The sequence below is a fragment of the Erythrolamprus reginae genome, chromosome 1 (genome assembly GCF_031021105.1).
Source record: "Erythrolamprus reginae isolate rEryReg1 chromosome 1, rEryReg1.hap1, whole genome shotgun sequence".
In the NCBI taxonomy this organism is placed as follows: Eukaryota; Metazoa; Chordata; class Lepidosauria; order Squamata; family Dipsadidae; genus Erythrolamprus; species Erythrolamprus reginae.
Window position 1 is genome coordinate 393,402,655 of NC_091950.1, and position 26,418 is coordinate 393,429,072.

At 42.3% G+C, this 26,418-nt stretch overlaps 1 protein-coding gene across 6 annotated transcripts in view; it reads left to right on the forward strand.

Annotated features, from left to right (window-relative positions):
* DNMT3A (DNA methyltransferase 3 alpha) overlaps nucleotides 1-26,418 on the forward strand; it is a 194,185-nt gene that overhangs the window by 116,311 nt on the left and 51,456 nt on the right. For 4 of the 6 annotated variants that reach the window (XR_011557567.1, XM_070734944.1, XM_070734946.1 and 1 more), the window contains exon 8: nucleotides 5,574-5,633. The exons of the other annotated variants lie outside the window; for them this stretch is intronic. Coding sequence is in view for 3 of the 4 variants with exons in the window: in XM_070734944.1 (XP_070591045.1) it covers nucleotides 5,574-5,633 (60 nt within the window). In the remaining variant the exon portion in view is untranslated. The remainder of the gene's footprint in view (nucleotides 1-5,573; nucleotides 5,634-26,418) is intronic. 6 annotated transcript variants of the gene reach the window in all.

A 26,418-nucleotide genomic window follows, 5' to 3' on the forward strand; every position in this document is an offset into this window, starting at 1 on the left:
GTGGTTTTGAAACTGTTTTGACCTGTTGCTGCTGGACTGTTTAATATGTATGACCCTTTTTCTAGGATAGCATTCTCCCTTGCTCCACTCTTGCTCTCCCTTCCTTTCCTCCACTCTCTCTTCTCTGCTCTCTTCCTTTCTCTCTTTCATGCACCCAAGGTCGACTTTGAGGTTTGTGTTTCAAATATTCAAATATTCATTGGATGCCCAGGATGATCTTATATCATCAAACCTAGGACAGAAAACTCATATTCTGGAAAAGAAAATCATCAAGCAATGGAAACTGCAGTTTAATGTTTCCAAATGTAAAATAATGCACTTGGGGAAAAGGAATCCTCAATCTGAGTATTGTATTGGCAGTTCTGTGTTAGCAAAAACTTCAGAAGGGGAGGATTTAGGGGTAGTGATTTCTGACAGTCTCAAAATGGGTGAACAGTGCAGTCAGGCGGTAGGGAAAGCAAGTAGGATGCTTGGCTGCATAGCTAGAGGTATAACAAGCAAGAAGAGGGAGATTATGATCCCGCTATATAGAGCGCTGGTGAGACCACATTTGGAATACTGTGTTCAGTTCTGGAGACCTCACCTACAAAAAGATATTGACAAAATTGAACGGGTACAAAGACGGGCTACAAGACTGGTGGAAGGTCTTAAGCATAAAACGTATCAGGAAAGACTTCATGAACTCAATCTGTATAGTCTGGAGGACAGAAGGAAAAGGGGGGACATGACCGAAACATTTAAATATGTTAAAGGGTTAAATAAGGTCCAGGAGGGAAGTGTTTTTAATAGGAAAGTGAACACAAGAACAAGGGGACACAATCTGAAGTTAGTTGGGGAAAAGATCAAAAGCAACATGAGAAAATATTATTTTACTGAAAGAGTAGTAGATCCGTGGAACAAAGTTCCAGCAGTCGTGGTTGATAAATCCACAGTAACTGAATTTAAACATGCCTGGGATCCATCCTAAGATAAAATACAGAAAATAGTATAAGGGCAGACTAGATGGATCATGAGGTCTTTTTCTGCCGTCAGTCTTCTATGTTTCTATGTTTAGCAAGATTTTTTTATTTAGTAAGTGTCAGCTGCAGGTGGAAATAGGATTATATGTATCTTGATTGGTTATGCTCACATAGTATCTTAGCTATCAGTTGTCTAGGTTCACATAATAATTAAACCATTAAATAGGCTGAATTCAAACAACATACTAGCACACACAAAAACACATCAACTAATATTAGGCAACTCCAACAGCTCTGTACATGGATTAGACCTTCAAATAACTTGGCTAAGAGTATCAACACATTTTTAAACTGCCCTTTGATGGCCATTAAAGGTAAATAGAATGAAAATTCTGCACTAGGGTAACACACGTAACTCCTGCGAATCGGGAAGGACGAAGACCAACAGGGATGTTTCTGATAGATGGAAATGAATAAACGCCCGACTTCTACGAATGTACTAGGCCACGCCCACCTGCTTCCGTGAATAATTGAGGACTGGAAGTTTTCTTTCAAGCTAAACTGACGTATTTCTGACATTACACACATATTAGGTAGTTAAAATGAAGTTGGGTAATTCATGATTGACGTTAGCCATTGTCTTAGGACATTGTATAGTCCAGACCCTCACAATAAACTTTGCTATAATTTATTTGTTTAGGGATAGCATGTTAGGTGAACATTTTTCTGAATTAGGCCTAGTGCATTGTGTGATCCCAGTTATAGTCTGTTTTTCTTCTTCCGATAGTTGTCTATGGGAGCAATAGCCTTGAGTGGATGAATTGTTGCAATCATCAACTAAAGGCTTCTGCTGCCAAATAGTCTCTGGGTTTGGCAACCAGCAAAGTGTGGAATTTCTGAAAGGCACCACAGCCTCCCAAATTCATGGTGCTATGCCCGTTTGAATGAAGTAGTGTTTGAAAGGTGACTTTTCCTCCTGTCTGCATCCAAAAGTGCTGTGTGGCTTTTAACAATAAAAGCAATGCAACGTAATAATAATAATAATAATAATAATAATAATAATAATTATTATTATTATTATTATTATTATTATTATTATTATTATTATTAATTAAATTTGTATGCCGCCCCTCTCCATAGACTCAGGGCGGCTCACAGCAATAATAGAAAACAATGTACAATACTAATCTAATATTTAAAAAACTAAAACCCCATAATTTAAAAAAACATACACACAACATACCATACATAAACTATATAGGCCTGGGGAGATATCTCAGTTCCCCCATGCCTGACGGCAGAGGTGGGTTTTAAGAAGTTTACGAATCCCAGCGACCAATTAGGTCCCACAGAGTGGGCCTTCTCCAGGTCCTGTCAACTAAACAATGTCGTTTCGCGGGACCCAGGGGAAGAGCCTTCTCCATGGCGGCCCCGGCCCTCTGGAACCAACTCCCCCCAGAGATTAGAATAGCCCCCACCCTTCTTGCCTTTCGCAAGCTTCTTAAAACTCACCTCTGTCGTCAGGCATGGGGGAATTAAGATATTCTTTCCCCCTAGGCTTCCACAATTTATGTATGGTACGTTTGTATGTATGATTGGTTTTAAAATAAGGGTTTTTAGCTTCTTTAGTATTGGATTGTCGCATGTTGTTTTTACCACTGTTGTTAGCCGTCCCGAGTCTACGTAGAGGGGCGGCATACAAATCCAATAAAATGAAATGAAATGAAATGAAATGAATGCTTATTTTATGTAACTTTGATAAGCAATCTAAATTAGCATTTGAGGTTCTTGCTACATGGAAGGTGTGAGAAAGCATATTCTTCGCACATACAAGTTCCAGGTTCAATCCCCAGCATAAACAGCTGAAACAGAACCCAGGAAACTACAGAACAGGGAAAGCACTCTTTCCCTAAAATTTCTGTAGTCAGGATAGATATAATTAAGATAGATGAGCTACACATTGCCTCCAGTTTTGTAATTATTAACTTCAAAAGAGATCTTATAGGGCAGGAAGTTATAAAATTCTAGATGGAATTCCAGATGGCTTTTCTGACAGTTTCAAGGAAATTTTTGGTTCCAAATCTGCTAATCCCATCAAAATCTTAATTGTGAATAATTCCTAGCTGGACAAGAGATAATGGATAGAAACTGATCAAGGAGAGATTCAGACTAGAAATAAGGAGAAATTTTCTAACAGTGACAACAATCAACCAATGGAACAGCTTGCCTTTGAGGGTTGTGGGATCACTAGAGGCTTTCAAAAAGAGATTGGACTGTCATTTGTCAGAAATTGTGTAGGGTCTCCTTGCGCGGTGGAGGGGCTGGACTAGATGACCTACAAGGTCCCTTCCAACTCTCTTAATCTGTAATATGATTGGGCAGTGGACAGACTTGTATAGTGAGCTGAGCTATAAACTACACAAATATGTTTTAGCTTGGCCAAGTATTATATGTTATATGAATGCATCAGTGAATCTAACAAGAAAATAGGATTGGTCCGGGATCACAGAGGAGGCTCCGGGGCAGGGCTCTGTCCCCGAGACTCCTCCAACCTCTCCAGAGGTCGCGATTGCGGTTGGTTCGGGTCCAGATGGCCCGTTCCTAGAACAGGGGGCTTCCCTGAACCCGAGGAACTGGCGCCTGAGCTCCGAAGGCAAGGGATTGCCCCGCAGCTCTGGTGAAGGAGAACCAGCCCTCGTATTCCCAGAGGGCTCGGCCATTTGTGATCCGTCCAGATCAGTGGGAAGCAAGAAAGGGGGGGAAAAGAAGAACACAAGAACTTCGAAAAGCAAGGAATTTCTTTGGAGTAGAACAGGCAAAGTAATCTCTTGCTACTCTGACATCCAATATTTGTAGGTGGGTGGAATAATGACTATTCCATCTTAGTCCCTTATTAACTTTTAGTAGTTTACTATGACGAATTTGCACAGTACATTGAAGATAAAATTGCTTGTGTTCAGTCCAGTGTGAATTCCAGGTTGATTGTTCAGTCAATTGATGCAGCTGAAATGTCTACTCTTCCAGTTTGCAAAGGGATTATTTTCTGTTCCAGCAAAGGTAGCAGAAAATCTTGCAGCACAGTGACATATCAGTTTTTAAGATCCTACAAGGCACTTTTCTACAATGGAATTAGTACTGCTTGCTCCTTGCGGAGGCTTGATAGTACAAAGGCTTTAGTAGCTGGCTGGCCATTTCGCCCTTGAAAGCTTATGACCCACTAGGTTTCTCAGTCTCATATAGAATTTTAGAATAGCATCTGCAATGATACTTTAGTCTTTGCAGATTGGGAAAGTAGACACTTGAAATGAACCCTTTGTGTTCTCATGGTATATCTTGATTCTTCTAAAACAGAATAGGGTTATCAGTTACTATAAACATCAGTAGTTAAACTTGAGTTTTCGTATTCAGAAGCAGTCTATCTCTGAATGCAGTGTTATGGGACAGGATCAAGATAATCAAACACCTTGCCCAGTGAATGCCAAAATCTTTTAGCTGATCATTACTAATAATAGCAAACTGGATTAGATTAGATCCCCGATGAAAGAGTCATCTCTCTCAAACCTGGATGTTTCATAACACTTACTGAATTTGCTTTTTGATGCTGGTGTGTTACTGATAATATTTCAAAATTTCCCAAAAGTCATATTTTTTGCATAATTCTCAAAGAGAATCTTCTCTGCATGTGGTAGTACCTGTCAACCTTGGTTTATCTCAAGGATGGATAAAGGAACACCATGAAATCCCAAAGCTGCTATCTAGATTAGAAAGCCAGAAAAACATCTTGGGAGAAGTGGCAAACAAATCCCAAACCACTATTAATAAAACTGCATGGAAATATTCATATAATCACCAAAAGTTGAGTTGAAGTTGAAGAGAATATTATTAAATATGTTTTAATTAGTTGATTGGGTTGTTCAACTAAAAGAAAGATACTAATTAATTTTAATAATAAAAATGATTCACAGTTATGATTTACCTGTATTAATTTAGAGTATGTGCAATGCCTTCATTTGCCATCATTCAATGATTATGTACAATGCGTCAGATTTGAATCCTGAAAGTTTCTTCAATGTGAATGTGAATAATGCACCAATCTGTAACCTTTTAAAACAGTCTATTTACATTGATTTAAAGAATGCTCAACTTCAACTGAAGCTGGGCACATTATCTAAAAGAAAGCCTGAGCGATAAATAAAAAAAAGAAACTGATGACAGAACTCTAGAAAAGCCATACAAAACAAACTTAACAAAATAGAATTTAAGCCTACAAGCCTACAAAAAAAATGACTTTTATAAAAATAGTCATTTTTTTCATCCCTTTCAGAATATCATCAGGATAGGAGCTATACATTGTAGAGGAATACAATTCCAAAAACTCAACATTGCAACAGAGATAGCATGCTTTGAGTCCCTGATAGAGGTCAAGGCCAGGAGGAACAAATATCCCTAGCCTAAGTCAGCGTTTCCCCCTCCTGATCCTTATATAGCATCCAGATTCTAGGACATCAGCAGAAACACTTAAGTGTAGGCTTGAATGTACTATTGGGTATCATTATTGACAGAGTCTGAACCGATGGGTGGTCTCACCCAGTGATTCCATGTATATGTTTACAGGAAGGCCAATGCACAAGACCATGTTCCAGTCATCTGGACCTGCCCACTTGGAATCCAACTGTGAGTGAATCTGGCCAGCTTTAGCCACCAAATAACTACAATGCTCAACACAGCACTCCAATAGAAACCTGTGCAATTTGTCTTTTCCTAGCCAGGAGCAAATTACTTTAATAGGGCTAATGTTCATCTATTAATGGATGCAGTAAAGGCAGAGAAATCACACTGTTGTGGCACTGTTATTGCTACAATGTCATCTAAATATATAATAGGGTGTGATGGCTTAGCGGTCAAAGACATTGAATTGTCAGCTGGAGAACTTGCAGCCCAGATTCAAGACCTGAGTGCTGCGTAGTGTGAGGTTCCAATATTCGGAGAGATGCGGCATACAAATATAATAATAATAATAATAATAATAATAATAATAATAATAATAATAATAATAAACTGTAGACAAACTTCAGATCGTGCAGAATGCGAGAGCAATCATGGGCTTCCCTAGGTATGCCCATGTTTCACCAACACTCCGCAGTCTGCACTGGTTGCCAATCAGTTTCCGCTCACAATTCAAAGTGTTGGTTATGACCTATAAAGCCCTTCATGGCATAATATCTCCGGGACCGCCTTCTGCCACACGAATCCCAGCGACCGGTTAGGTCCCACAGAGTTGGCCTTCTCTGGGTCCCGTCGACTAAGCAATGTTGTCTGGCGGGACCCAGGGGAAGAGCCTTCTCTGTGGCGGCCCCGACCCTCTGGAGCCAGCTCCCCCCGGAGATTAGGATTGCCCCCACCCTCCTTGCCTTTCGTAAACTTCTTAAAACCTACTTCCGCCCTCAGGCATGGGGGAACTGAGACATCTTCCCCAGGCCTATATAGTTTATGTATGGTATGTTGTGTGTATGTCTTTTAAATTATGGGTTCTAAGTTTTTTAAATATAAGATTTGTACTGTACATTGTTTTTTACTATTGTTGTGAGCCGCCCTGAGTCTACTGAGAGTGGTGGCATACAAATTTAATTATTTAATAATAATAATAATAATAATAATAATAATAATAATAATAATAATTTGCCCCAGCTCCTGTCCATCTAGCCATTTGAAAGCATGCAAATGAAAGCTGATAAAGTAGTACTACTTTGGCGGGAAGTGTTCCATAGCCCTCAGTATATAGTAATGCTGGCCACATGACCATGGAAATTGTCTTTGGACAATGCTGGCTCCTTCAGCTAAGAAATGGAAATGAGCACCACCTCCTAGAGTTGGATATGACTGGACAAGGGAAACCCTTACCTTTGGTCTAAAAATTAACTCTTTCTTGTGTTTGGTCAAACTTCTCCCCCTTTGTCTTCCTTCAGTGGTGTTCCAAGCATCTCTTCATACTTCCTTTCCTGAGAGGGATCTTGGAGTCCTAGTGGACAACCATTTAAATATGAGCCAGCAGTGTGTAGCAGCTGCCAAAAAAGCCAACACAGTTCTCAGCTGCTTTAACAGAGGGATAGAACCAAGATCACATGAAGTGTTAATACCACTTTATCAGGCCTTGGTAAGGCCACACTTGGAATACTGCATTCCGTTTTGATCACCATGATGCAAAAGGATGTTGAACTCTAGAAAGAGTGCAAAGAAGAGCAAAAAAGATGATTAGTAGACGGGAGGCTAAAACATATGAAGAAGGGTTGCAGGAACTGGGAATGGCTAGTTGGATGAGAAGGTCCAGGGGAGACATGATAGCAGTCTTCCAATATCTCAGGGGTTGCCACAAAGAAGAAGGAGTCAACCTATTCTCCAAAGCACCTGAGTGTAGAACAAGAAGCAATGGGTGGGAGCTGAACAAGGAGAGAAGCAACTTAGAACTAAGGAGAAATTTCCTGATAGTTAGAACAATTAATCTGTGGAACAGCTTGCCTCCAGAAGTTGTGAATGCTCCAACATTGGAAGTTTTTAAGAAGATATTAGATAACCATCTGTCTGAAGTATTGTAGTGTTTCCTGCCTAAGCAGGGGGTTGGACTAAAAGACCTCCAAGGTCCCCTCCAACTATATTGTTATTATTATTATTAAAATCTTCAGAATTGGTACACAGGGAAAGGCTTCAGCCGGTCACTCATTCCAGACTGCAATCAAGGCCTCAGGGGAACTAACCATCAGGTCCTCAGGGAAAACCCCGAACTACCCCTGAAGCCCGAAAGGGCCCATAGTTGCCTGGAACAGGCCTATCAGTAGACACTGTCTCCTTACAAGGTGGGTGACAAAAAAAAAAGAAAGTAACCACAGATTTATAGCAATAATCCTCCACTTTTGGATCCCATTGGAACTGCCAAGGAGGGGTTATTTAAGATGAGCATCAGTATACAGTGTTCCCTCGATTTTCGCGGGGGTTGTGTTCCAAGACTGCCTGCCAAAGTCGAATTTCCGCGAAGTAGCGGTGCGGAAGTAAAAGCACCATTTTTGTCTATGGATAGCCAAAAACTACCCCCACGCACCCTTTTTCAAGGCAGCGCAAGGAACCAGGCTTGAAGTTGGAGGCGTGGAGCGACGAAAGTGCGGAGGCCGGCAAAGATTGTTTTGAATGTTGGCTGCCATTGCCCCCCCAGCGCCTCCGGCCCCCTCGCCGCTACCCCCCACCCGCCCGATCCACCCCTCTCACCGGCTTTCTTGGGACACGGGTCCTCCTGCAGCAGCGCTGGTGGCTACGGCTTCTCATCCTCCTCATTCGGCCGCTAGCCGCTCTGAGCGCTTTGAGAATGCCCGCCCCGCCCTTCTCACAATACCTTAGCTGAGAGCGCTTTCGTCCCAGCTACCAGCGAGGGGGCTGCAGGAGAGGCGGGGCAGGCATTCTCACAGAGAGGGAGAGAGAGAGGGAGAAAGAGAGAGAGCAAGAAGGGGGAGAGTGGAAGGTAGAGAGAGAGAGAGAAATGATAGAAAAAAGGGGAGAAAAAAAGAGAAATGAGAAAATGATTGAAGCAGAGAATGACAGGAAAGAAAGAGAAAGAGGGAGAGAAGTGACTCTTGGTGATGATATATGACATCATCGGGTGGGAAAAACCATGGTATAGAAAAAAAACCGTGGAGTATTTTTTAATTAATATTTTTTGAAAAACCGTGGTATAGCCATTTCGCGAAGTTTGAACCCGCGAAAATCGAGGGATCACTGTATATTTTATGTTGATGTCTTTGGACAGTTGTATGGTTGTTACGGAGGCCGTCAACTCCTCAGCTACTTCAAACTCAATAACATTTTGAGGCAAATTGAAATATCTGATCAATAAGAATCTTGGGTTCTTTGTAGCCAGCGTGGCAATGAAGTCCAGAAATTTCAAACAAGGATCATGCTGTGCATCAGAGGTGCAAAAGGCAAACCCCAAAATCCAATTTCAAGGCTCTTGCAGATTGTTATATGTGCCATAGAGTCTCAACGAATCACAGAGGACAGTTTACAAATCACAAATTAGGGATGACAATAACCACCACTTCCCCATGCCAAACCCCAAAGTAGGGAACTCCATCCTCCAGGTCCATCCAGGTCTCGATTATAAAAGCCAGATCAGCATTTATTCAGTATGAAATCAAACTGTAGTTGAAAACAGATTTATTACAGGCACACCTAGCCTTCAAAACCAAGAAGCTATATGTAAATGTTTCAGATCGGCAACACCGTAATTCACACACAATATCCAACTCTGGCACTGGGGGGTGGGAATTCAATTCAATTCAATTTATTAGATTTGTATGCCGCCCCTCTCCGAAGATTCGGGGTGGCTCACCACAATAATAAAAACAGTATAACAATGGAACAAATCTAATAATAAAATTATATTAAAAACCCCCAACAATTTAAAAACCATACAGCACATACATACGAAACATAAAATATAAGAAAGCCTGGGGAAGATGTCTTAATTCCCCCATGCCTGGCGATATAGGTGGGTCTTGAGTAACTTGCGAAAGACAAGGAGGGTGGGGGCTGTTCTAATCTCCGGGGGGAGTTGATTCCAGAGGGCTGGGGCCACCACAGAGAAGGCTCTTCCCCTGGGGCTCGCCAAATGACATTGTTTGGTCGACGGGACCCGGAGAAGGCCAACTCTGTGGGAAGCGAAGAATGTAGGGCACATCCAGAAAGATTTTATTTATTTATTAGATTTTTATGCCGCCCTTCTCGAAGTGACTCAGACCTCATTAGCCAGTTGCAAGCCTAATCTCACCAGCTCTCAACCTCAGCACATCCAGCCAACAAGCCACACCATGTCAAACCACAGGACTCTTCCCCAGAGACCTTCTTGTGATGTTCCAACCTTTGACCTTCAGCCAGATGTTTTCTAGTAACTATGTTGTCTCTGGCTTCGGGCACCAGGACCACCATTGCCAGCTGCAACCGCCAGAGATTTCATTGCCTCTGGTTCCAAGATCTCTTGCTCCACTCTGTCTTCACTGTTGCCCTCCAGAGTCTACAGAGCTGAGGAGCAATTCCAAGGGCTTCCAGGGTGCCAACAAAGGTCATAACCACCACCACCACTTCCCATCTGCAGCCCCCAGTAATGACCGCCAGACATGCAATTAAAGTAAAAACAAAACATGAATCAAAAACCACAAACAAAATCTGAGCACCTCTCACAGCAATATGCCATTGGAGGGAGTGGGGAGAGTGTTCATATGAATGACTCTTGTGTCAGATGCCATAAACTTTTGGGAAAAGACAAAACTGCTTAAAAGAGATGAAGATAGGTGCCATATTCACTCCTTAGTGTACTCCAAAATAGCTTTTGGGAACCAAATTCAAAGCACTCCGTATATTTCAGTAAATCCCTGCAGAGGATATCCTTGGTATGTAGGAATTAATAATAATAATAATAATAATAATAATAATAATTATTATTATTATTATTATTATTTATTAGATTTGTATGCTGCCCCTCTCTGAAGACTCGGGGCGGCTCACAACAACGATAAAAACAATATTATAATGGCACAAATCTAATATTAAAAAACTAAAAACCCTATCATAATTAAAAAACAAGCAGCACATACATACCAAACATAAATTATAATAAGCCTGGGGGAAAGATGTCTCAAATCCCCCATGCCTGGCGGTATAGGTGGGTCTTAAGTAGTTTACAGAAGACAAGGAGGGTGGGAGCAGTTCTAATCTCCGGGGGGGGTTGGTTCCAGAGGGCCGGGGCCACCACAGAGAAGGCTCTTCCCCTGGTGCCCGCCAGACGACATTGTTTAGTCGATTGGACCTGGAGAAAGCCAACTCTGTGGGACCTTATTGGCCGCTGGGATTCGTGCGGTAGCAGGCGAATTATAATACGGGTCCAAGCTTCATTTCCCCCCCCCCCCCTGTGCATAAATAACTTATCGCTGCTCCTCTGTTTCTGTATTTCTGTGGCTTTTCTGGGTTGGCTTATTGATTGCTTCTTGGCCTTTTGGCTAAGATCAAGTATGTAGGTCTGACTTGTGGCTAAATTCCAGTCAATACCACTCTTAGATCTGTATAGTATTACCGTCCAATTAGTAAGAAGTACCCATGGAGCTATTGTTCCCATTTGCTACACTCTGCAGTGAAAGTATGCTAATATCTCATATCCTTCCTTTGTTCACCGGTTCGTAACTTCACGTTCAGCTCATATTTTTAATCCCCTTAGGGATCCCCAGCCAAAATATCTGTCATACGGGAGGGGTAGAATTCTAGGAAGTGCTAAAAAGGTCCTCAGATCACATCAGCTTTGCTGCAGGCAAAGCCACAAGTAGAGCAGAGATGGGGCTGTAGTAGGTGCAGCTGTAGAGCAGACAAAATAGCCCTTGTGCTTTTCTGTGGAGTGAGCACATGTTGTGCTAGAATCACATGGGTGACGGTCAAGGAGACAAGGGAGCAATTTGTAAGCAGAACAGACTCCCTGGGGATTTAAAAAACGGAACTAAAAATAAATTTGGAAGTGTGTCTGTTGGAATGGAATTGGAATAGCCCCCACTGTGTTATATCACGAGCAAAGAATAAGGGGAAGAGGGTCACAGTCCTTAACTCATGCAATCTCTCCAGGGACCAGGTTTCCCCTTTGATATCATTACTCCTTATTGTTCAAGAACAATTTGGGCTATTTAAGAATAGCATTAGCATAGCTTTTAGACTTATCTACCGCTTCACAATGCTTTACACTCCTCTCTTAAGTGGTTTGCAGAGAGCAAGCCTATTGCCTCCAACAATCTGGGTCCTCATTTTGCTGACCTTGGAAGGATGGAAGGCTGAGTCAACCTTGAGCCTACTGAGATTCGATCTGCCAAACTGCTTTCAGCCGGTGATCAGCAGCAGTAGCTTGCAGTACTGCTCTCTAACCACTGCGCCCCGGAAGCTTGTTCAAGAAGTGCCGGGGAATATAATTGCAATTGAAGCTTGTTCAAGCTGGCTTGCAAGACTGTTTTGTGACTTCCAAAGTTATCTGTAGATAGCACTCAATGCTCCACCCCCCTTCCATACACGGACTCATTTTTGCGGTCAGAAATGCTGTAACGTTCTCTTGGAATAGGCAAGCCCAGCCCCTGGTGCCTTTCTAAGAAAGCTGGTGTATCCAGGACCCCTGGGTCCAAGTCAAGAGGCCCTGAGAAGCAGCCAGGACATGAATCCCTCTGGAGGTGGGAAATTTGGGAGTTGGTTGGTTGGTTGGTTAGTTGGTTGGTTGGTTGGTTGTTTATTCATTCATTCATAGAAACATAGAAGACTGACGGCAGAAAAAGACCTCATGGTCCATCTAGTCTGCCCTTATACTATTTCCTGTATTTTATCTTACAATGGATATATGTTTATCCCAGGCATGTTTAAATTCAGTTACTGTGGATTTACCAACCGGTTTGTGGCCAGGAGGATAAAACAACTTGTATCAGAGAGTTTAATGTGTGGTTAAGGCAGTGGTGTAAAATAAAATTAAATTGTTCCTTACAGCTTGAACACAAACTGCCAATAAAATTGTCCCTTACAGCCAGTAATATCTCCCCCACCTCCTTGAATTTAAAAAATACAAAATGTAGAGAGCACTACCTTTCTCTCCTCTATCTCTGTGATCTGAAAGTGCAATTTAAAATGGCTTTACCCTCCTTTTTATACTTTCCAGTCTAGCCCCACTCCAGCCTAATCTGAGTGGTCTGTGCTTGAACACAAACTGCCAATAAAATTGTCCCTTACAGCTTGAACACAAACTGCCAATAAAATTGTCCCTTACAGCCAGTAATGTACCCCCACCTCCGTGAATCCAAAAAATACAAAATGTAGATAGCACTACCTTTCTCTCCTGTATCTCTGTGATCTGATTCATTCATTCATTCATTCAATTTTTATGCCGCCCTTCTCTTTAGACTCAGGGCGGCTTACAACATGTTAGCAATAGCACTTTTTAACAGAGCCAGCCTATTGCCCCCACAATCCGGGTCCTCATTTTAGCCACCTCGGAAGGATGGAAGGCTGAGTCAGCCTTGAGCCGGTGATGAGATTTAAACCACTGACCTTCAGATCTACAGTCAGCTTCAGTGGCCTGCAGTACAGCACTCTACCTGCTGCGCCACCCCGGCTCTTACATGCATAAAATGGCTGTCGGAAGGAAAGACCCTTAATGCCTGCAAATATGTAACGGGTGAGCATTTGCTGCAGCAAGAGGCAGGAGAAGATGGCAATTTGACGAAGGCCTTTTGCCATGAGCAGAGCTACACTATCCCAGCCCTCAACCCTGTGTTTTGTTCCCTGCCTTTCTCCATCCCTGTACTTCCTGCTGAGCCACTGTGTCTCCCTAGCAACAGGTCCCCTTGAGCTTGGCTGTTCTATATATAGCTCTGCCTGGCAGCTTTTTGCCATTGGCACACACTGTAAGCAAGTGCAAGGCAGGGGATGTTCTCTGCCTCCCGAATCAAGGTGAAGAAGGAGCTCTCCATGGAAGCCACGTCTCTCTGGAGTAAGGTGCTTTGCAGGCTCCTGTTTATGCAGCCCAATAATCCTTAAGAGGTTATTGAAGAGGTTATCCTTCAGCAAGGACAATTGGCTCTTCTATGACTTGTGGACTTCAGTTCCCAGAATTCCTGAGCCAGTCATGCTAGTTCAGGAATTTTGGGAGTTGAAGTCTACATGTCATAGAACAGCCAACTTTGCTACTCCTGAGCTAGGAGAAAGTCATAAAGTGTGTCACCCACATGACCTACTTGATTTTTTTTTTTGCAGAGGTCATTATTTATTTGTTTGTTTGTTTGTTTATTTGTTTATTTATTAGATTTGTATGCCACCCCTCTCCGCAGACTCGGGGCGGCTAACAACAATAAAAAAAGACAATGTAAACAAATCTAATATTAAAAATAATCTAAAAAAACCCAATTTAAAGAACCAATCATACATACAAATATACCATGTATAAATTCTATAAGCCTAGGGGGAAGGGAAAATTTCAATTCCCCCATGCCTGACGACAGAGGTGGGTTTTAAGGAGCTTGCGAAAGGCAAGGAGGGTGGGGGCAACTCTGATATCTGCGGGGAGTTGGTTCCAGAGAGTCGGAGAGTCGGAATATCCCCTGGGTCTTGCCAAATGACATTGTTTAGTCGACGGGACCCGGAGAAGGCCAACTCTGTGCGACCTAACTGGTCGCTGGGATTCATGCGGCAGAAGGCAGTCCCGGAGATATTCTGGTCCGATGCCATGAAGGGCTTTATAAGTCATAACCAACACTTTGAATTCTGACCGGAAACCGATCGGCAACCAGTGCAGACTGCGGAGTGTTGGAGTAACATGGGCATATTTAGGAAGGCCCATGATAGCTCTCGCAGCTGCATTCTGCACGATCTGAAGTTTTCGAACACTTTTCAAAGGTAGCCCCATGTAGAGAGCGTTTGTAAAGTGTGATGCTATAATTTTAAAACATTTTTTTAAAAAACTGTGGGACATTTTTGCTCAAACCCAAAAGTAAATTTGTCTTAAATGTTGTCACACGATTTACAAGCACTTGTAAATGCAGGCTGGTTGCCCAGTGCCTAACATGCAGACACATGACTGAGGGGAGTGGTTGTAGGGAACTTCGAAACCAGGTCACAAGTAGCTGTGGGGAGGTCCATCATGACTAGCTGGTGACTAGCTGTAAGTTGAGGACTATCTGTAGCAGAGAAGGGTCAAAACGGTCAACCTAGGAATAGCCATGGGTCAAATGTCACTGAGTGATGGGGACGAGCAACTTAGGCCAATTCTTTGCACAGGAGAAACCATTTTCTTCAGGCAGTATAAAAGAAAAGCCAAGAGGGCCACAGGTAGTGAATAATATCCTAGTGCAGTGATGGCGAACCTATGGCACGGATGCCAGAGGTGGCACATGGAGCCATATCTACTGGCACATGAGCCGTTGCCCTAGCTCAGCTCCAATGTCCATGTGTGCCAGCCAGCTGATTTTTGGCTCACACAGAAGCTCTGGGAAGGCATTTTTGGCTTCCAGAGAGTCTCCAGGGGGGTGGGGGAGGGCATTTTTATCCTCCCGCAGCTCCAGGGAAGCCTTTGGAGCCTGCTGGGGGTGAAACATGAGCCTACAGGGCTCACCAGAAGTTGAGAAACAGGCTGTTTCCGGCCTCCAGGGTGTGGGGGGAAGGTGTTTTCGCCATCCCCAGGCATTGGATTATGGGTATGGGCACTCGCGCATGCACAATAGTGTACGTGCATGCTTTTTTGGCATCACTGTCGTAGTGTTTTATTTCCCAATCTGGTGCTTTCTATGTGAATCTGACTGCAATAGCCGCAACACTACTTAACTAAAAAATTTGAGTAAGATGATAGTAGTAACTCCACAGAATTGGAAGCAGAGCACCAGGTTTAAGAAGGCAGGTTAAGGGAGTTGCAATGCCAGTAAGAGCCATATCTAAGTATAGCAGACTTGCAAGTACCATAGTGGGCAACAATAATGTTCCTAGGTTTCTGATAGAAACAAGCCTTTTGCATCTGCTGCTACCTGAGCCTTTTAACTGAGGTTACATGAGCCTTGCATATAATCTATTTGTTCCCAGTGTTGGCTTTCATTCAAAGGTTATCCCTGGAAAATTCATATTCCTGTATGTTAAAGAAGCTTGAGTTCCAAGTGTGTAAATATTACTGGCTGAGGGGCCATAGTCTATGTACATTAGTGGCTGAGGAGCCAATGTTCCTATGTACATTGAGATAAGATAATGGTGGGTCTATTTTAGATTGCCATTTTGAACATAACACATATGCCATTTTGAACATAACACTGCCAGGCTATTTTTTTAAAAAATAGTGTAATCTAATTAATGTTTTCATACAAACTCCTGGCATTATAAAATTAGCATGCCAAACATGCTAGTCTTCCACAATGAGGTATGGGAGGGGGGAATATTTAAACAAGTAATTGGCCAATTACAATCAACAAATATGGTAAATAATTAGTATAGTATGTATTGTTTCTCATGCCCAAGATAGCTGTCCATTTATATTTCAACATACTATAAGTAAAATAATGGAGCATTAATGGTTCATAAAGAGAAGGAAACGGGAAAGAATTTCTACTTTCTAAGCACAAATAAGATTTTATTATTTTGGAATATTTGCTCCTTTAAGAACATGGATAATAAGAGTCTACCACTTTGGAATTACAGTAATTGCTGTTTTAAAAACATGGCATTGAGCACTGCGAATGTGTCAAAATTAATTTTCTCCAGGAGGATTGCTTATTGTTTCTACTTGGGCATTATAGTAAATTAAGTTCACTTTGTTAGTTTTTTGGGAGCATAATGTTTTATTTGCTTGTATGGGTCTGCTGGAGTTTTAAAACCCTTTTGAGATAGACCATTTTTTGCTTGTAGCATATGCTGTGATTTGATTCTGTGTAGCTTGATTAAGACATAACAGAAGGGGGAAGCCATTAGCATAATGCTTCTTAGCAAAAAAAAGAGAAGGAAATGGAAATAATTGACCTGTGTCTCCTTTGAAGAAAGGTTCTGGGAATAAAAGAAAATACATGTACTTTTCTTCTTTGTGGATTCAGAAGAGATGTTGCTTTCCGACAATGTTTGGAAACACTGGGGCAGTGAGGGCTAACCTTTTAATCGCAAAGGTCATTGATGTAGAGCATGAAGAGCGTTGGTCCCAGTACACTACCTTGGGGAACACTGCTTTTAACTGGGACGGGATGGACATGGTCATTTTTAGTATCATGTTCTCCTTTATCACTGTAAACTCTAATGGAATCATTATAAGTTTCAATATATTCATCAGCATAGCCATTAATCAATATTTCATTATCAATATTATTTCCCTTCTGTTAGCTTCTCCATTTTTTCTACATGTGCTTCATTCTTTCCTTTCTCACGTACTTCAATTCCAAAAGATCTTCTGTGATCATTAAAAAGTTCTTTTAAAAAAATCAACAAACTCTTCATAATCAATTTCTTCCATTTAAAATCATAGTTGTCAAAAAATAGGTGTCAAAAAAGCGTACATGCGTGTGACAGGGTGTGCGTGGGTGCCGCCCCCTAATGCAATACTGCTCTGCAGACCCCCCCACATGCATGTACAGGTGAAACACCCCCCCCCCTCTGCAGCCCGTTTTGGTGCTAACAAGCCTCCCTGAAGCCTCCTGGGACCAGAAATGCGTTTTTAGTCCCAGGTGGCTTCAGGGAGGCCTGCTAGCACCAAAACGGGGGGGGGGGGGGAGACGATCTCCGATCTCTCCAATTTCTTTCCCCAGCACACACTTCTTTGTTCCTGGATTCCTTCTTGATGTATCCCAATTTTTGATGTAATAATAATAATAATAATAATAATAATAATAATAATAATAATAATAATAATAATGCTGCTGCTGCATTAGATTTGTATGCTGCCCCTCTCTCAGGAGACTCGGAGTGGCTCACAACAGTGATAAACAATGTAACAAATCCAATACAGTGATACCTCGTCTTACGAACTTAATTGGTTCCAGGACGAGGTTTGTAAGGTGAAAAGTTTGTAAGACGAAACAATGTTTTCCAGAGGAATCAATGGAAAAGCGATTAATGCGTGCAAGCCCAAAACTCACCCCTTTTGCCAGCTGAAGCACCCGTTTTTGCGCTGCTGGGATTCCCCTGAGGCTCCCCTCCATGGGAAACCCCACCTCTGGACTTCCATGTTTTTGTGATGCTGCAGGGGAATCCCAGCAGGGGAATCCCAGCAGCGTAAAAATGGGTGCTTCGCTGGCAACAGAAGACCGGAGGTGGGGTTTTCAGCGAGGGGAGCCTGAGCGAAACTGCAGCATCACAAAAACACGGAAGTCCGGAGGTGGGGTTTCCCATGGAGGGGAGCCTCAGGGGAATCCCAGCAGCACAAAAATGGGCACTTTGCTGGCATCAGAAGTTTGGAGGCAGGGCATCCCAGTGGCAGCGGCTTGGGTTTGTAAGGTGAAAAAATCTTAAACCCTAGGTTTGTAATTCGAAAAGTTTGTATGACGAGGCATGTGTAAGACGAGGTATCATTGTACAGTACTTTAAAAAGACATCTAAAAACCCATATCATTAAAATAAGCATACAACCCAGTCATACCATACATAAAAAATATTAGCCAGGGATACCTCAATTTTTGATGTATCCCAATTTTTTCCACAGCAGCATGCGCTAGTTTCCTCATGGATTCCTTCCTCCCATGCCTTCGATCTATCCCAATTTCTTTCCCTTGCGCAACATGTGGAAATGCCCTCCGCAGAGACCCAAAGACCATCTGGCCAGTGGGGGGCGGTGTGTATGCGCAGAAGTGATGGCTGCCATGCCTGCAGAGAGGGCGCCGTGTGCCACCTGTGGGCACAAGTACCATAGGTTGGCCATCACGGCACTAGAGCCTCAGTGTTCATCTCGCTTAGCTTGTTGCTTCTATTATTCCTGAGTAAAGGCACCTTTTCATATTTATCCATGGAAGAAAAGTTGCTGGCTAGCTTAAAGCAGTATAAGAAATAGATCCTTGGAACAAACTTCCAGCAGACGTGGTTGGTAAATCCACAGTAACTGAATTTAAACATTCCTGGAATAAACATATATCCACTCTAAGATAAAATACAGGAAATAGTATAAGGGCAGACTAGATGGACCATGATGTTTTTTCCTGGTGTCAATCTTCTATATTTCTATGTAAGCTAATTATGTGCAGAGTTTGGCTGCCAAAAAAACTTGGGAGGATCCTGGAACCAGGCCAGAAGATCAGTAATGGCCAGATCACGACCATTATTGATATGATTCCTGCCTTCTTAAAGGAAGCACGTATCACAGAGTTGGCCACAGAGTTGGCCTTCTCTGGGTCCCATCGACTAAACAATGTCGTCTGGCGGGCCCCAGGGGAAGAGCCTTCTTGGTGGCAGCCCCGGCCCTCTGGAATCAACTCCCCCCAGAGATCAGAACTGCCCCCACCCTCCTTGCCTTTCGTAAATTGCTTAAGACCCACCTATATCGCCAGGCACGGGAGTGGCGGGGAAGCCGGGGTGGCGCAGCAGGTAGAGTGCTGTACTGCAGGCCACTGAAGCTGACTATAGATCTGAAGGTCAGCGGTTCAAATCTCATCACCGGCTCAAGGTTGACGCAGCCTTCCATCCTTCCAAGGTGGGTAAAATGAGGACCTGGATTGTGGGGGCAATAGCCTAGCTCTGTTAAAAAGTGCTATTGCTAACATGTTGTAAGCCGCCCTGAGTCTAAGGAGAAGGGCGGCATAAAAATCGAATAAATAAATAAATAAAAATAAATAAATAAATAGAGACATCTCCCCCAGGCTTAAAGAGTTATGTATGGTATGTTTGTGTTGTATGCTTTTTTAAATGATGGGTTTTTTAGATACTTTCTTTTAATATTACAATATTAATATTATTAATATTTGTTACATTGTATATTGTTATTATTATTGTTGTGAGCCTCCGCAAGTTTGCGGAGAGGGGCGGCATACAAATCTGAATAAGAGCCGGGGTGGTGTAGCAGGTAGAGTGCTGTACCGCAGGCCACTAAAGCTGACTGTAGATCTGAAGGTCAGCGGTTCAAATCTCATCACCGGCTCAAGGTTGATTCAGCCTTCCATCCTTCCGAGGTGGGTAAAATGAGGACCCGGATTGTGGGGGCAATATGCTGGCTCTGTTAAAAAGTGCTACTGCTAACATGTTGTAAGCCGCCCTGAGTCTAAGGAGAAGGGCAGCATAAAAATTGAATGAATGAATGAATGAATGAATGAATGAATGAATGAATGAATGAATGCATCTAAAAGTATCCCAATTCTCTCTGAACTGTAACTGCTGTTGCTCCAGGCCTCCAAGGCTGGATTTTCCCCTTCTAGTGGAATGAAGGAGGCATGTTGTAACTGAATGCCCCTAAAGGGGGAAAAAGCAAAAGACGACAGAGAAGGAGATGCAGAGGGGGAGGTAGCCATCGACACAGAGAAAATTGAAACGAAATTTCAGGAAACCTGGCTGACCTGAAGCTCTTGTGCACGTATTTCCCTGCTCCTTCTTGCTGATGCTTGCCTTGCAGGTGATAGAGCACAAGCATGCCCAAGTGTACACAAATGAACTGATTGTTTGTGCAAGTACTGGCCTAGTTAAAAGTATTTGAGAGGCACGGGTCGTTTTTGCTTCTCTCCCGACTAGGCTGATCAGGTGTCCGGATGATGAAGAGAGAATATTTCTTCCCTCCGGTAATGTTCACTTGTAGCAGCCTATACTTGTTCGAAGACCAAATCTCCACACCTGCACTTCATCCCCAGAGATATTCACGCAGAACTTTGATTTCAGTAATATGAATTTGTTACCCACTAAAGCCATTGTGCTTCAGAAATCTATTACAGTGTGCCCTCGATTTTCGCAGAGGATGTGTTCCGAGACCGCCCACGAAAGTTGAATTTCCGCGAAGTAGAGATGCGGAAGTAAATACACTATTTTTGGCTATGAACAGTATCACAAGCCTTCCCTTAACACTTTAAACCCCTAAATTGCAATTTTCCATTCCCTTAGCAACCATTTAGATTATTACTCACCATGTTTCTTTATTAAAGTTTATTTAAAAAAATATTTACTAAAGGTGGACGAAAGTTTGGTGATGACATATGACATCATCGGGCAGGAAAAACCGTGGTATAGGGGGGGAAACCGCAAAGTATTTTTTAATTAATATGTTTGAAAAACCGTGGTATAGACTTTTCGCGAAGTTCGAACCCGCGAAAATCGAGGGAGCACTGTACCTTACAATTGTAGTAGTAGGCAGCTGTTTCTCCCCATTGATAGCTGCTTTCCCTGTGCAGTAAGGGTACGTAGCAGAAATGGGCAGGACCAGGACCACACCTGAGTTGCCTTTCTCCCTCCTTCTTTCTGTCACCCCCCTTTCTTCTGGCTAGTCTGCTAAGAAAAAGAAATGTTGTTAGAGCCAGAAGTTGAACTAATTGTTTATGGAATGCATGCAGTAAAACACAGAGGTCACCTTCTGAAGATTTCCAGCAGATTCTTACAGATATTCCTAAGGGTTTGGAATTGGCAAGTACCATCACTTGCCAATAATTTAGTCTATATCAGTGATGGCAAACCTTTTTTCCCTCGGGTGCCAAAAGAGCGTGCGCTCGCACTATCATGCAGGCGTGAGTGCCCACTCCCATAATTCAATGCCTGGGGATTGTGAAAACAGCTCCCCCCCCCCCCGAGGCCCTCTAGAGGCTGGAAACGGCTTGTTGCCGAACTTCTGGTGGACCCAGTAGGATCGTGTTTCACCCTCCCCAGGCTCCAAAGGTTTCCCTCGAGCCAGGGGAGAGTAAAAACGCCCTCCACCATCCCTACAGAGGCTCTTTGGAAGCCAAAACACCCTCCCAGAGCCTCTGCGAGAGTCAAAAATCAGATGGCTGGCACAACATGAACGCTGAGCTAGGACAACGGCTCGCGTGCCAACAGATATGGCTCCGCGTGCCACCAGTGGCAACCGTGCCGTAGGTTCGCCATAGGTTCACCATAACTGGTCTATATGATTGCCAAGACTTTCATAGCCACTAGCTGCTGCTGTATGATAATTGAAGGTTGAGATATGGTAGGTGTAATTTGATGCTTAGACTTAGTAAAAGTACTTATTAAATAAATCTTTTAATATAGTGCTTTAATTTATTCTTATGTTTTTATCCTATATAATTCAGTGGGACCAACATACCAAATACTCCTGCCTCCTACTTTCAGGAGTTGTCAGGAAACTCTGGGATGTGGGTTGGATTGGGAGACAACGACTAGGTCAAATTTACCTGGCCAGTTTTCATTTCTAAGGCTTAGAACTCACATATTGAACTATACTCAATATTGCCTTTGTTTACTTATTGGTTTGCCTTTATAGAATTACACATGCAAAAGACAAATCCTAGTTCCCTACCCCCAAAAAACCCTTTGAAATATGTACTGCAGCAATATGTGGTGGTGAAAGGGGGAGTAAGCAATGGGAGTAAGAAGAGATGACAAAATGAAAGTATAGTGGTACCTCTACTTAAGAACTTAATTCGTTCCGTGCTCAGGTTCTTAAGTAGAAAACTTTGTAAGTAGAAGCAATTTTTCCCATAGGAATCAATGTAAAAGCAAATAATGCGTGCAAACCCATTAGGAAAGAAATAAAAGCTTGGAATTTGGGTGGGAGGAGGAGGAGGAAGAAGAGGAGGAAGAGGACAGTCGCTGCCGAAGGAAGAAGGTGAGGTGAGGGGATAAAAAAAATCCAAAACTTTAAGGCTTAAAAAAAAAAGAGGAACTCTAAGGCGGCGAGGAGGAGCTCGTGCCTCCCATACACCTGGCACGAGGCTGCCTCCCATACACTGCGCCAGAGAGAGAAACCCAGGGTGAATGGCAGGAACCTGGCCGGGCCTTCATGCCGCTCTTAAATTTGGGAAATTGGGAAACTTGGGTTCGAGTTCTTCTTGAAATTATGGAGGTAAGGATGAATATGTATAATGAAAATAAATTGAAAAAACTGATGGAACGATGGGAAATGGTGAGAGGTTATATGACAGGTAGAATTTGTGATCTAGCCATAAAGAATAAATTAGAATCACTCTTTGATATGTAAATTGAACGCAGATTCCAGCTTAGAAGAATATTAAAGATGTTAGTACAGACCCTCCAATTGGTGGTGGGGTATATATATATGTTGTCAGGTGATGGGTGCACCTTCACAGGACACTGTTTTTATGTTGTATGTATGTAGTCTGTATGTTTTAACATTTAAAATTAATTTTAAAAAATTTAAAAAAAGAGTTCTTAAGTAGAAAATGTTCTTAAAAAGAGGCAAAAAATCTTGAACACCCCATTCTTATCTAGAAAAATTCCTAAGTGGAGGCGTTCTTAGGTATAGGTACCACTGTAGAGCTCTCTGTATTTAAGTTCATGGTAATTGAACCAAAGAGTGTACATGACTGGCCCTATGGATTGAAAAGAGAGCAAGAGACTAGGGAATGTTGATGGACAGCTCCTAGTGCTACCAATCAAGACAAAGTGCTGTCTCCCCCCCCCCCCCCATGTTTTGTGTGAAAGATGGAGATAAACAAAACCGAGAAAACATGGCTCGGTTATAAATGAAAAACACTATTTGCACCTTCTATAAATGTTCACAAACTATACTATAAAACATCCTGTAAAACACTCAGAATCTCTTGATCAGGGTCTTCGTGTTGCTCAGCCCTATTAAAATAATTTGCACAAATCATGAATTATGGCCCATAGTTTCTAGTTCTCTGGGAGCGTAGGAATTTGATAATTGGGCTGCTATAGCATAGCTACTGCATCAATACTAGAAGAATTTGTTTTGCAAAGGTTTGTTTCTGTTAAGAAAAGATATTAAGTTTGCAGGGAGATCCTCCTTTGCAGCATTGCTAGCATTTCGGTTATTATATAGTAAATGCTGGGCAGTGTGTCATTGTGCCAAGATATCAGGCCATTCATTTTAAGGAAACATGCATTTTTCATGTCCTAAATGTAGTACTGTAATCCCTCGCTACTTTGCGGTTCATCTTTTGTGGATTCGCTGCTTCACGGGTTTTCAAAGGGGGCTTAAATCCATTAAATCCACTAAAAAAATTTAAATCCATTAAAATTCATAAAATTCTTCTGCAGTACTACTGTACTCTATTAAAGAAACTGGTAGGATATCACATGTAGTTCCAGCTGAGAAACATTATAGAGTGACTGTTAAATGCAAAGAGTGGGTTTTAAAAGTCCAAATACTGTACAGTGTTCCCTCGATATTTGCAGGTTTGAACTTTGCAAAAAGTCTATACCACGGTTTTTCAAAAATATTAATTAAAAAATACTTTGCAGTTTTTCCCCCATACCACGATTTTTACTGCCCGATGACATCATATGCCATTGCTAAACTTTTGTCCGCCTTTAATATATTTTTAAATAAACTTTAATAAATAAACATGGTGCGTAATAATCTAAATGGTTGCTAAGGGAATGGGAAATGGTAATTTAGGGGTTTAAGGTGTTAAGGGAAGGCTTGTCATACTGTTCATAGCCAAAAATAGTGTATTTACTTCTGCATCTCTACTTCAAGGAAATTTGACTTTCACGAGCGGTCTCGGAACGCATCCCCCGCGAAAATTGAGGGAACACTGTACTGTACTTGTTAAATACATAAAAAACTATCTTTCCTCTACTTCACGTAAATTCGTTTTTCATGGGTGGTCTTGGAACTCATCCCCCGCGAAAAACAAGGGATAACATAACTGGTATTTAGAATTTATTGTATATTTATTTATATTTATATAAATACAGTACATAAATTTTATAAATATATTTATATAAATACATTTAGATTTTATTGTACATGTATATATTTATATTTATTGTATTTTATTGTATAAAAGCAGTATTATACCTGCTTTTCCCAAAAACATTCAGAGCTGCATTGATATATGTTAATGTGCAGCGCTTATCAAAAGATTAGAATGTGTAATATTTCAGAAGAGATTTCCTGATGGTGTCTTCTGCTTTACCAAAGATGGTGCTGCTTTGTGCTGGAGGGCTTTCTTCTATTAGTAGGGCCTAAGAATAGTTAATTTATTAGATTTATAAGCCGCCCAACTCCTTGTGAACTCTGGGCGGTGTACAGCAATACATATTCCTTGCAGACTCTGGACAGTGTACAGTTGAGCATAGTTTATATTTTAAAAACAATAAATGCCCCTGTGCTAACCATAGTTGCTGCGCAGGCTTCTTAATTCCATGTTCCACAATTCAATGCTCCTCTTCCATACTGAAATCTTATCCTGAGATTTTTATTAATATTGTTTCTTCGTTGCTTATTTTACCCCTATGACAATCATCAAATGTTGTACCACATGTATCTTTTTCTTTTATGTACGCTGAGAGCATATGCACCAAGACAAATTCCTTGTGTGTCCAATCACACTTGGCCAATAAAATTCTATTCTATTCTAAATACTGTAGTAATTTTAGCTGGTGCACCTATGCACACCCCTTATATACTGTAGTAATTTTAGCTGGTGCACTTATGCACGCCCCTTATATACTGTAGTAACTTTAGCTGGTGCACTTATGCACGCCCCTTATATACTGTAGTAACTTTAGCTGGTGCACTTATGCACGCCCCTTATATACTGTAGTAACTTTAGCTGGTGCACTTATGCACGCCCCTTATATACTGTAGTAACTTTAGCTGGTGCACTTATGCACGCCCCTTATATACTGTAGTAACTTTAGCTGGTGCACTTATGCACGCCCCTTATATACTGTAGTAACTTTAGCTGGTGCATTTATGCACGCCCCTTATATACTGTAATTTTAGCTGGTGCACTTATGCACGCCCCTTATATACTGAAGTAATTTTAGCTGGTGCACTTATGCACGCCCCTTATATACTGTAGTAACTTTAGCTGGTGCACTTATGCACGCCCCTTATATACTGTAGTAACTTTAGCTGGTGCACTTATGCACGCCCCTTATATACTGTAATTTTAGCTGGTGCACTTATGCACACCCCTTATATACTGAAGTAACTTTAGCTGGTGCATTTATGCACGCCCCTTATATACTGTAGTAACTTTAGCTGGTGCACTTATGCACGCCCCTTATATACTGTAGTAACTTTAGCTGGTGCACTTATGCACGCCCCTTATATACTGTAGTAACTTTAGCTGGTGCACTTATGCACGCCCCTTATATACTGTAGTAACTTTAGCTGGTGCACTTATGCACACCCCTTATATACTGAAGTAACTTTAGCTGGTGCATTTATGCACGCCCCTTATATAGTGTAGTAATTTTAGCTGGTGCACTTATGCACGCCCCTTATATACTGTAGTAATTTTAGAGGTGCAAATAAAGCATGTGGTCCAAGATCCTGCTGTTCTGCTATGAGGTGGGAGTCAGAAGCTCAAACGGAAAAGTACTTTAAGGCTTGACCCCTCTGGCTTTTTTTAAATGGCGTTGGAGAGGCCTTGTAACTTTCCACACGCACTTGTACTTGATGGGCATTTCAGCATCCTTCGTCCTTTGCAGCCTCAGTGCCTGAAAACTGAGGCGTCCTCAAGTCCCGTTTTTTCCCCGCTTGATCCGGAGTTTAAAAAAAAAAAAGAGTTTGCAAAAGTGGAGCTTTTTTGCACAGCGTTGGCGCGACTGCAGCCCGGGGATTGTGCCCACCCGGGCGCGCCAATGGCTGGAAGGCCTCCTGCAACTTTGGGGAGAAGCCTGCGCCCCGTGCTGGGGAAAGTGGGGGAGGAGGTGGCGCTGGTTCCCTATAATTGTCTTCCCGGGGCCCCCCGGGACAGCCAGGCGAGCCTTGCAAGCACTCTTGTCCCCTCGGCCCCCCCCACTCCGCCGTCACCTTTCCCTCGCACCCCCCGTTCCATTTTGG